This window comes from Tenebrio molitor, chromosome 4 (genome assembly GCF_963966145.1).
Source record: "Tenebrio molitor chromosome 4, icTenMoli1.1, whole genome shotgun sequence".
Lineage (NCBI taxonomy): Eukaryota > Metazoa > Arthropoda > Insecta > Coleoptera > Tenebrionidae > Tenebrio > Tenebrio molitor.
In genome coordinates this window covers 22,816,662-22,829,069 of record NC_091049.1, presented here as the reverse complement: position 1 = coordinate 22,829,069, position 12,408 = coordinate 22,816,662, and the positions used below count along the sequence as shown (strand labels likewise).

General features: G+C 32.8%; 2 protein-coding genes across 5 annotated transcripts in view; one reads left to right on the top strand and one right to left on the bottom strand.

Moving 5' to 3' along the window:
• The window catches only part of LOC138129408 (uncharacterized), a 202,861-nt gene that overhangs the window by 39,210 nt on the left and 151,243 nt on the right, over nt 1–12,408 (top strand). The gene's annotated exons all lie outside the window — the stretch shown is intronic.
• On the bottom strand, nt 2,137–11,112 carry LOC138129870 (ATP-dependent translocase ABCB1-like). Of its 4 annotated transcripts, XM_069046181.1 has the most exons (21): nt 11,008–11,083; nt 10,656–10,783; nt 8,467–8,545; nt 8,119–8,415; nt 7,597–7,697; nt 7,374–7,545; nt 6,999–7,319; nt 6,724–6,948; nt 6,544–6,669; nt 5,742–6,116; nt 5,496–5,688; nt 5,352–5,437; nt 4,928–5,086; nt 4,764–4,868; nt 4,199–4,360; nt 3,686–3,889; nt 3,396–3,637; nt 3,177–3,342; nt 2,630–3,028; nt 2,429–2,575; nt 2,137–2,369 (listed from the first exon to the last, which is right to left on the bottom strand). In XM_069046181.1, exons 3-21 carry the CDS (start codon nt 8,536–8,538, stop codon nt 2,169–2,171), a joined length of 3,753 nt encoding a protein of 1,250 aa, XP_068902282.1. In that variant the 5' UTR covers nt 8,539–8,545; nt 10,656–10,783; nt 11,008–11,083; the 3' UTR covers nt 2,137–2,168. The 4 variants fall into 4 exon arrangements, with proteins under 4 accessions (XP_068902282.1, XP_068902279.1, XP_068902283.1 ...); XM_069046178.1 differs by lacking the exon at nt 10,656–10,783 and having other exon boundaries at nt 11,008–11,112; XM_069046182.1 differs by lacking the exon at nt 11,008–11,083 and having other exon boundaries at nt 10,656–10,943.

Here is a 12,408-nt window from a genome sequence, read left to right as displayed (position 1 = left end):
GCACTTTGTACCGAGTATTTTAAAGCTCTGAGTCAAGTAAGAGATTTTACTGACGTGTTTTGTATTACATTTTTTCGGAAATCGTAAAAAAGACGAAATTTACAAATTTTAGAAATTTCTTTACAAATTCCACAAAAATCAAGTTTGTCAATTTTGTTGGCAACTATAGTTACAAAGTAAACAACATCGAAAATAGTTATTTTCATATGAGTAGCGCTGTCAGATCACTTTTCAGGTAGGAAGCCGAAATTTGAAGCACGAGGCGTTAGTAAGTGCTGTAAAACAGGCCGAAAACCTGAAAACTGAGCGTACGAATATTGAATAACATTTTTCGTGTTTGTTTAGCCAAAGTCTTAAAAAACATTAATTTATTGTAAATTTTGAGGTTATCTTTGACAGATATCAAGTTAGGCATATATATATTTAGTTATATACCACTTTCCCGGTTATATATCCCAGGAAACGAACACGAAAAGTTTATTTTGCGTCTTGTAAAGTCTTTACAGTACTGGTCCGGAAAATTCAATTTTCCTGCGCGTAAATAAGCAGGAAAATGTTGTTTTCAAGACGATTTCCGGAAAAATAAATTAAAAATCAGCGGGTCAAGAACGTATCTCTGAGGAACACCGAAGAAGATGTTTGAAGCGAAATATCTACGAAAAATAAAGTTGTTCAAAAACAGGGTTGTTACAGATATTTTATTGAATCTTCTGCTAAGAATCTTATTTCACATTTCAAAAATAGAATGAAAATCTTAAAATGGTGCACATTTGCGTCAAAAACTCTAAGCAAGTGGAAAGAGGTGCGATGGACATATTTTCAGAACCCAAATTACATTCTTATACATTTAAAATCGCTTTTCAAATGCACGTAGGCACAATCAATGCCAGAAGCAAAATATCCAGAAGGTTTTTCGAATCATGAGAGTTACATTCAGCTCCTGAACCACACTCATTTCGTTTTATCACAGATCCATTTCCCAACACTGAATTGCAGTCTAAAATATCCTCAAAATAATATTCAGCATCATTTGCAATGGCCCAATCTAAAATCAGCTGCAAGGATTTTTCATCAAAGGGTTTACAGTCAAAATGGAAACTGTAAATCCTGCAGTTACTTTCGCAAAATTTATTCGAAAATATTTTAAAGGGATTTTGTTGCATATTGATCATGTGAAAAGAGTGTCCGTTAAAAATACTTTCGGGCAAGGATTCTATGGAGTTGAATTCTAAATGCAGATTCAAATTGGCTGCTGTCGAATCGAGAAATACATCTTTGTCCACACCAGAAATACGGTTATGCCACAAACAAATTATCGTACAGTCTATTTCTATGAAACTAAATGAACCTTTTTCTAAAAATTCTATAAAATTGTAGCCAAAATCCACGTGATATAAACAAGGCGTAGAGACAATTGCATTCGGATTTAACCGTCTTAGTCTATTTTTGCTTAGATTTATCGTTTCCAAATTTGGCAGATTAACAAATGCCTTATCTTCTATGACCTTTATATTGTTATTTACCAGATTAATAAATTTTAGCATAAGATTTTGAAATGTGCCTTTTTTGATAGATTCAAAATTGTTATTGCGAATCCTGATGGTTCCCGACACTTTCTGAATTTTTTTGTAGAAACATTCTGTCTCAAATTTAGTCACATTGCAGTTGTCGATGTTCATAAAAATAATTTCTCTGGTGATATTTAATATTTTGCAGCACAATTCGGTCAGATTTTGGTACGAGATTTCAACACCATATGTTTCATTTTTGGTGGTTATGACAGCTGAAGTGTAAGATGTTTCGTTAGAATACGGCCCAATCAAGATGTAGTTGATAGAGTCGATATGAGAACTGTGGCACTCAAAAGATATTTTTACGATATGGAATAAGAAAACAATCACTTTAACAATCTTCTTCCCCATTTCGTGTGGGGCTCTCTTCTTTCTACTCGACCACTCGACACCCTTCGAGATACTAAAATTATTCGTTAACTACATTTTAATGCACTGCAATCACCAGTTGGGAAATAAGTTTCCAACAATAATTTTTTAACGAATTTTTTTTCAGACGTGGGATGACGTAAACACTAAAAAACTATAACTGCTTACGAAATAGATATTTGAAAAATCAAATCGATTTTAGTAATTTAAGTAAAATGTTTTATTTAATTATTTTTGACATGTTTGTAACTTATAAAATTCGTAATATAAACCCTTCTTTTCCAACAATTCAGGGTGTTTACCCATTTCAGCAACAGTTCCTTCATTCAAAACACAAATGACGTCAGCATCTTGAATTGTAGTCAATCTGTGCGCGATTGTAATGCAAGTTCTATTTTGTTTAGCATTGTCAAGTGCTTCTTGTACAATCTGTAAAAATGAAGTATTTGTTATACATTTATTTATTTAAAAGTCTTTTAATTTAATACCTTTTCGCTTTCATTGTCTAGTGCAGAGGTTGCCTCGTCCAAAAGAAGAATGCGTGGATTTCTGATTAAAGCTCGAGCAATTGCGATCCTTTGCTTTTGACCTCCTGACAATTGCGTTCCTTTGCTTCCCAAAGATGTTTCATAACCCTTTATGTTTTCAAGATGAACAATAAAAATATCAAAGACCTTTGTTTTACTCACCAATGGAAGTGATGAAATGAAATTATGTATGTTTGCTGATTTTGCAGCTTCAACTATTTCATCCATACTAACTGTTCGGTTATTTGCCCCGTAAGCAATATTTTCAGCAATTGTTCGATCAAATAAATTCGGTTCTTGTGACACAACACCTAGATGAGATCTTAAATTATTTATATCCACATTTTTCACATCTTCACGTTCGAGTGAAACTTCTCCATTGGCTGGATCGTAAAAGCGTTCCAGTAGTTGAATAATTGTCGATTTGCCACAACCACTGGACCCCACTAAAGCTACAGTTTTGCCATGTAAAATGTTCATATTTAATCCATTAAGTACTGAAACTGTTGGTCGGGTAGGATATGTAAAATATACATTTGTATATTTTATGTCTCCTTTAACCTGAAATAAATATTTGTGTAATTAATGCATTTTAATTATCAGCAAAGGCAGTAATTTAAATTCTGTCGTAAAGTATGTTTTCGATGCCAACTTTAATTGTAATGTTGTAAAGAAAAGTAGGTACATACTGCTGAACTATGTTACTTACATCATTGCGGTGTAGATACAAAGGCTTAGAAACGTTTTTAACTTCAGGAACTCTTCTCAGTAACGCAAAAATACGATCGGCTGCAGTTAGACCCTTCTGAAAGTTTGGAGAAAAGGAGAATGTGACGGCAATGGACCACGAGCCAACTATTACAGTTTGCGACACTCTATAATAAAAATAAATTAGACGAAATGCTTTGAGTAGTAAAAACGTTCTTACTTAAATACCACTCCATAATCAAGATTTGCAGTTGTCATCAGAGTTGCACCATATCCCATTCCAACAGCATACGCAAAAAGAAATACACTTCGTGCAACACCCATTACAATAGATCTAAAATGCATTTGCTTCTTTACATTTTTTACATATGGTGCCAGTTCGTTTACATAATATTCGTAAAATACTTGTTCACAACCCAACGATGCAATTGTCCTGATGTTTCCAATTGCTTCAACTGCTATCTAAAGAACCATATAAGACGTGAACATCAAAAGGATACTGTTACTTACATTTGCAGAATTCTCTAAATATTTTTGATTTACTTGGGTATCGCTTTGCGTAAATCTTTGTTCGAAGAAAACAGATAACAAAATAATAGGCGAGAATGACATTAATACTAATGCTAATTTCCATTCAAAATAAAGAGCTATTGTGTTGGCTATAATAAACGTTGAAATCGAGTTTAACAGTGTGCCAATTCGAATTCCAGCTGCCTGGAAGTAAGCGATTATGATAAATAATTTCATTACATAGTTAGAATAGAAAAAATAACTAATCATTTAAACTTCCGTACATTTTTCCGGGCTTACTTAGTACTTGCACTAAACTGATTTATCTAGAAAAATATCGTATCTTTAGTAAAATATTGTTCAGAATTTAATATCTATAGATCAGCAGGCGCCCTTCCAGATTCCAGATTTGTCACAGGACATTGGATCTTGAATCAGCATCAAGAAAGAGTAAGAATAAAATTTGGTAGCTAGTTCTAATAAACCTTACCATAAAAAACTACAATTACTTACCCCTTGTACACTAGCTGCTTCTCCAGATAATTTTGCGCATAATGCTCCGACACCATTATCTTTTCGATCAAACCAAGCCATTTCTTGAGATAACATAGCTCGAAACATGTTTCCTCTTACTCGTTTCGTTAAGTTCTCTCCGGCAATAGCGAAAAAGTACATCTGCACAAATACAATAACTCTTAACTTAGGCGCTCGAATTAATCTATACTCTGTTTCTGAGCCCGATGCCGCTAACCCATAAAACAACTGAAGCGCCAAAGTTCCAGTTCGTCCAAAACATTTCATGAATAATTAATTATAAGTAGCCTAGGCCAGTCTACTGGTATTAAATCGTTACAATTCAACTTTTCAGGCATCTTCCAAACGTAATATTTTCTCACTCTTAATCCCGCACACAGCTTTCAGAACAAGGATGGCCAATTTGTTAACGTGCGCCGAGCGCAAGTATCTTCCCAACAAAAGAAATTTGCATGTGCGTGAGTTAAGCGGTGATTTATATTGATTTCTGACAACTCCGTTTTACGACTTACCGGCATCGAGCCCAGAAACGGAGTATACTAACCTGGAAAAAAGTTGCAACACCTGTTACAATGCCTATAATGACAAAATAGAGGGAGAACAAGTTACTCTGTTCTCGGACGTATGAATCATTATCATCTGCTAAAACCTTAGGTAAAATGAAAACTTGTAATTAGAAGGATAATAAAAATTAACAAAAATACTGACTCCAATTATGTCGCCAAAAACTAAACCATATACAGGAAGGGCAGACCCAGTAATGACTGAGGTAATACATCCCACCAATATATAAAACCACTCAGGTCTATTTACTTTTAATATTGATATTATTGAACTTCCTCCGGTTGATTCTTGTACATCTTTATCCTATAAATTAGAAAAAAAGCAATTTATACTAAGCTGTACAAAAAAAAAAACAAGAATTAACTAATTATATATGCAATCAAACGATAATTCGGTTAGTGGAATTATGCAGATTTCAAAATACGTTCATTTTATTATGAAAAAAAAAAACAAAAATCTTATTGACAGTTGTAACATACACTAAATGTGGTGGAAACAGGTGTCTGATCACACAACTGCATTCCACAATTGTCTTTATTTGGCAGATATAATATTAATAAATACTTACAAGATTTTCTTGTGACGTACTTTCAATCACAGCCGTCTCAGAGACTTTTGCCACGTTGTTAACACCGTTTAAAACTTTTTTCCCTTCTGAATATGATAAATAAACAGTGAAGTTATTCGTGAAAATATTTGATAACAAAATTACCTGTAAACGCATCTTCGGTTTCACTTAGACCTTGAGATACTACCAAACTGTGATAAGCACCCTTTTCTGCCATCAACTGAGCATGATTACCTTCTTCGATCACTTTTCCTTCAGATACTACTACAATTCGATCGGCGTTTCTTATCGTTGATAGTCGATGTGCAACTATAATTGTAGTGCATTCACCACTTATCTAAAAACAGAAAAATAAGAAACTAAATTTTGTTATTGAATTTTTCATGTTACAGCATCAAGGGCCGCTTGTACTTCAGCTTCACTGGTAGTATCCAAAGCTGATGTAGCTTCGTCAAGTAAAAGAATTTTTGGTTCACGTATCAAAGCTCTCGCAATGGCAATTCTTTGCTTTTGACCGCCAGAAATTTGCGCTCCTCTCTCGCCAATAAGTGTATTGTAACCACGAGGTAAACTTTTGATGAAGTTATGTGCGTTTGCTTTTTTGGCAGCCTTTTCGATATCGTCTTGAGTTGCAGATACATTTCCGTATTTTATATTATCAGCGATGGTTGCTGCAAAAAGTGCTGGTTCTTGTCCAACTACACCAATTTTATTTCTGAGCCATGTCAAATTTAAAGTCTTAATATTGTTGTCGTCAATCGTCACCTAAACACAATAGTATATTATGATGCGAGTCATATAAGAAGCATTTTATCGCACGCACGGTTTTAGAGCACGACGCGCGTAGCGAGGAGTGCCCTAAAGGACTAAGTGCGATAAAATGCCTTATAAACGAGATGTCATACAGTATTTTTTCTACTTTGCCACTTTTTTAATGAAAAAAAAAAAATTTAAAATTCAAAACCGTTAAAGTTGAAGGATTCTACCCAAGGTCACGTCTGCGGTCTGCCGCGACACCACAGTATCCGTCAAAATTAAAAAAATTAATTTCACTATTTTTAGTATTATTATTATTATATCACGCCTTTTCCTATTACGATACGCAAAACAGTATCGTAATAGCATCAGTACGAACGCAAAGTAGAAAAATTATTTTATAAAACGTGTCAAATAAAAAAACACAACGCCTTACAGAGCCTGAGGTGGCATCGTAAAATCTTTGAATCAGTTGGATACAGGTCGATTTGCCACATCCAGAACTTCCTACTAGAGCGACTGTTTCACCTGATTTTATATCCAAATTGAAACCTTGTAAAATCTATAAAAACAAACAAAAACAAAATGTCATTAATAAATTTCATATTGCATTTACCTTTACGTCCGGTCTTGAAGGATACTGAAAATGGACATTTTTAAAACTAATATCTCCTCGCATGGTTTTTGGTTTCGTTCCTAAATTTTTATAAAGATTGATTTGTGGTTCAGTATCTAAAATTTCAAAAACTTTTGCTGCAGCACCGCACGCCGTTCCAAATATTTCAAAATATGGAGCGCCTGTTCCAAAGTTCCAATAAGCAATTAAAGTACAGAAGAAAACCTTAAATGAGAGCAATAAGAGCAAACCTCTTGGATAAAGGTAAGACATACGGCCACCATGTTTGCCGGCGTATAAATTATGTCTTCTTTTGGTAAATATCTTTCTTCTAATATTAGCCCAACACCATACCAGAACGACAGAGCATATGAAGCATAGACGAAAAACCACATGAATCCGTTGCTAATACCAGAAAACAAATTTTTTGTGATATTATTCCTTTTAGCACTTTGTAAATGTTTCTCGTAACGTGTAATTTCTTTTTCTTGGCCATCGAAAGCTACTACAGTTCTGATAGAACTTAAAACTTCTTCGGCAATGCTTCCTGCAGCTCCGTACGCTTCCATTTCTTGTCTGGAGAATTTTGTAGACAACTGAAAGTAATAACGGTCGTAATATATTATAGTTGGATGAAAAATGTTACTTACCCACGATACAATCATAGTCACAGTAAAAGATACTGGAAGCGAGACTATACATATTAATGCCAATTTCCAACCCAATACAAGAGCCGTTATTATACCTGATACAAAAATACTTTCAAAATATATAAATGTAGCAACTTTTTCTCCTATTCCTTCTTCAAATTTTGACAAGTTGCTAGAAAGAAGTAATTGACGATTCACTTAGCTAAATGTATGTGAATCTTACTCGGTAAAGGTGGTTGCGAAATCACCAGTTTTATTAAGATCGTACCAAGAAACATCCATATTTAAAGTTTTCTTTAAAATTAGTTTTCTTATATGAAATATCTAAAAAATACATATTGAAAATTCTGTTTTTTCTTCTTTGTTGACGTTTCTGATGGGTTTAGTAATATTACGTATCCAACACAGCAATTATTATAAAATATTCCCACTAAGTGAAAAGGTAGAACAATTTTTGCAAAATATTTCAGTTGACTTTTTAATTATACAGGATAGTTTCGATGTTGAGGCGTTTCTTTTAACAGTTGTATGCAATACAATAAGTTAATTTTATTAAAAATTGTGAAACCAGCCCTGGTCAAATTTGCGCTGATTTGTTAGAACTTAGAATTGACAAAAAAAAAACAAATGAGCCTGGATCTTAATAAAATATACTCTCAGAATTGTCATCTAATTAGTCAGAATAGGTTATCATTACGAAAGTAACAAGCTGACAGGTAGGTTGCTACAGAACAAAAAAAAGTACCTGTCTTAGGGCGCTATAGTTAAAAATTACTCCGGCAAGGTAAGTAGTAATGATCATAACAATTCCTAAGACACTGGAGTAAATTGCAAAATCACGTATGCCATCATATAGGGTTTCTTCTATGAGCTGATTTTCTTTAAGATCGTTAGTTTTATTTATCGCCGCAGCGTATTCGACAATAACCCCAGTAACATCTCCAAAAAGGATCATAAAATAAGGTTGGATAATGCCGCACACTACTGCGCATATAGTGCCCAAAGCAATAAAAATTTTATCTTGTAATGTGGCATACCGAAACTGAAAGTTAATTTACATAAGTTTATGTTCAGATTTCAAGAAAATACGTACCAGCTGGAAATACGAAACTTTTTTTTCATCTTTTTTTGGTGCAGTTTTCTCGATCTTCACTTTCTTTTTCATGAATTCCCTAAAAATTATAATTATCAATTCGTAACCCTTTTGCCGGAGTACATACACTATTACGGATAATACTATCAAGTAATAGTGCAGTGCTTATCAACATAATTACCGGCGTCTCGCCTCCACATTTTGACTTTTTTATATTTTCTGTTCTGAGTCAATGTTAAGGAATTTCCTCACGATATGACATGAGTATAATAATATACCTTTTTGAATAATAAACTAGCCAAAACTGAATAGGGAATTCCACAATTTTTCTTAGAAAGCAAAATAATTGCCCCAATCCTCCCACGTATTCTTAAACACCAGATAAATTTAAAATTTAATGTGTATCTTTATATATTTCTAACACATTTCATTATAAATTTTAAACTGTATTTATAAAAAATTCAAAAATGGAAAAATTCCCTATTCATTTTTGCCTAGTTTACTATCCCTCCGCCACCCGGCGGCACGGCAATTTTGCCGGAGTACATACACTATTACGGATATTACTATCAAGTAATAGTGCAGTTAAATTATTAAATTATTACTTAGGCAGAATATAGCCTAAGGGAGTCCGTTTCGGACATTGGTCCATCCATGTATCTCGATACACACAGAGGCTACAGAGGAATGATAATGCAGGGTATTTTACGAGTGATAATGAGCCCGACGAAACCGAAAACGTGGATATTTGTTCTTTGATTAAAAAAACATAAAACATAGTTAGCTGTGCAGTTTCGTAAATTTTGACATAAACATCGTTCGCTTGGTTAAATGAAACTGTGGAGTTTTTGGGAAAATGTTTATTGTCTGCATAAACGCGCAACAACAGGAACATTTTTATTATATTCGCCATAAATCTGGATCATGTCTGTTTTCTCATTGTTCGAATATATTTTAATCGTCATATCTTAACTTTTAAGTAAATGTCAATTGTGACAAATAAAATTATTGGAAGCTAAGCCATCATGGTTTCATATTTTCTCTTTAAAACAATACGATACTTTAAATTTTTTATAACGAACAAAAATCTTTGCTATGATATAAATAAAAAATTGTTAGTGAACATAATTTTAAACTTTTGTTAATACTTAGATGACTGATATGAAACACGTAATATTAGTACAATAAAATGTTACAGCACTAAACTGAGTATACTCGTAAATTTGTTAAAAACCTTGAAGAATATATTTCTGATAATTTTCTTTTTTGATTATTTGCTTGGTCCAGGATGAAGTTTTTAAAACACACTTTGGATGATTGTCAAGGTGCAGATCGATAGATGTTAATAGAAATACTAAGCAAGTAGGTATGTCTCACAAATAACACGTAAGTACCGAAGTAAATATTTATTTTTCTGCAAGACATCAAGTTCGAAGAAAAATTAAATTAATTTTAGATATTAATAAAATTAGATTTATAAGGAAGATTTTGATATCATTCTTATACATATTACACATATGGCACAGATTAATTTACAGTGTTACTAGATTAGTTTAATCTTAAATAATCATGAACGAGATAACGAGGGTTCTACACATGTCGCAAAACTTGAAATTGACTTACAGGTGTCCATTTTATTTGTCCCCGCTTGAAGATTCAGAAATAGGCAACATATTAAACATTCCATAATCAACTAAAGTTGACTCATGTTGCAAAAAACTGACAGTTCTGTGCCATAAAAGCGTGCACTAAACGTTTTATGGCACGATTCCGTCAGTTCACTAAACGTCAACTTTGACAACGATTTTTAGTGCAAAAAGTGCTTACTTTTTATACGATCGTAGATAATAGATATTTATGCATCGAGAGAGATACGAACATGATTTTTCCCTGAGGTTGACGTGGTTTATAAGTCAACAGAGGGGAAAAACATGAATATCTCCCGTGGTGCTTACAATATTTTATTTTTTGGTGTCTGTACTTAGAAGTTCAAACTTGTAAAAAAATATTTTGCATTATGTGAATATACATATAGTTGCTATAGTTTGGTTCTCATGAGTTTGTCGTAAACAATGTGGAGGGCCAAAGAATTTGAATTATCTCAAGGGAGTTGTGAATTGTTTTTTAATGTGTATCTATGATGAAATGAAACAATATCGTGTTACTAAAAAATAAAACAAATAACATACTCGTATTTGGTTTACTAGTTAGTGCAATTGGTATTGTTGATTACGGCAAAAGAAAATTCAGAAGTTCCCCTCTCGTGAATAACCCTGTAAATTTGAAAAAGTCCCAAAACGGATCCTTATGTGACAATCTAATAAAAAGAGACCTCGAGTCAGTATCATTTCAGTGTACAAATTATGTAAGATTACCCAGCATTTTTGGGACACTTGTATATTAGGTTGTTGACAACAATTTATATTTCTTTACATCTGAATAAACTGATTTCAAAGTTGGTAATTTTTAATTTTATTTTAAAATATACATAATTTTATCAAAATGTTTGTGAATTAAAACTTCGACAATAAAAATACCCACCTGACAAAACTTCCAAAGAGAAGAATGTGTCACAACCTAAAACACGTTTATACTGATCTCTCTAATGAATATTCAAAACTTTTAACTTTAATCTTGTAGATACTTAATAAAATATAACAATGAGGAATTATAATAGAAGAACTATTGTAATACCTACGTTTATTTATTGTACGTTATAAAAAATCTAAATTCTAATCTTTCCACATTTCACAAGGTTATCCGAGCAAAATCTTCTTATCGGATATTTAAAGATGTTTGAGTAAATGTATGTGATTAATAAAAATATAATGGCAAAGTTTTAAAATGGTGGAATTTTTTTAAAATCAGAAATGTATACTCAGTATGACGTAAATCATATGTCATAATTGACTCTGATACACGAATATTGGTGAAAAATAAAAACCACTATAACTAACAAAAATATGAATGAAATAAGAGAAATAATATTTTATATTATTATCATTGAATTTTAGTGGCTTTTGCTCACTGAAAATAGTTGGCAAAGATGACAATTTAATCACTAGTGAGGAAATAATATTTTTTCACTAGTGAGCAAAGCGAATGTTTTGCGTGTTTGTCGATAGAAGACGCCAAATATGTTGTACTGAAAGTTTTTTTAATATGTCTTTAAAATACTTTCTGAATATTAATAACTAAAATTCATGCTATTATTATTATTATTATTATAAAAAAATATTATTAAAAAATAAAATTAAAATGTTCCAGCACGGCAAGTAGAACGTACACTGTCAATGTGATAAGACGTACGAGTATTTTTTTTGCCAATATGAAGCACCACACATTTATTCTTGTTTAAAGGTAAACCCCAACTTTTACTCCAAATCCTCTTGCAACGTAAGTGTATTATCCGTATCGTTATATAATTTAATGTCATCAGCGATAATCGCACAAGCCGAAAGAAATAAACCAGTATTATCACCAGTATATAACAGGAACAACTTAGGACCCAATACAGAACATTGAGGAACCCCTCTCAGAACGTCAAAGAAATCACTAAGTACTCCATTATCTTTAACGGCAAATTTACGGTCGGAAAGAAAATGTGCGATCCACGCAAGGAATCGTCCACTAATACTGCGTCTTCAATTTGGCAATCAAGAAGTTTATTGGGACTTTATCAAAAGCTCTAGCAAAATCCAAGTAAACCACATCAATACTCTTACCCATATCAACAAGGGAAGACCAATCGTTCAGACAAGAGAACAAATTTGTTTCAGGAAATTTTCCTTTCGTGAAACCACATTGCTCCTTCGGTATATGTCATTGCAAACTCTGAGGTAAAACTGTCAAGCTTATCATTTATGGACTCGATGATTTTGACCACCGAGGAAGTCAAGCTTACGGGCCTGTAATTATTCGCCTCCATTCTATTACCGCTTT

Coding starts and splice junctions, on each gene's coding strand:
- LOC138129870 (XM_069046178.1), bottom strand. CDS start 8,538: ATGAAAAAGAAAGTGAAGATCGAGAAAACTGCACCAAAAAAAGATGAA. Junction 7,320..7,373: donor TGACTATGATTGTATCGTGG/GTAAGTAACATT, acceptor TATTACTTTCAG/TTGTCTACAAAATTCTCCAG. Junction 3,343..3,395: donor GATTATGGAGTGGTATTTAA/GTAAGAACGTTT, acceptor TTTTTATTATAG/AGTGTCGCAAACTGTAATAG.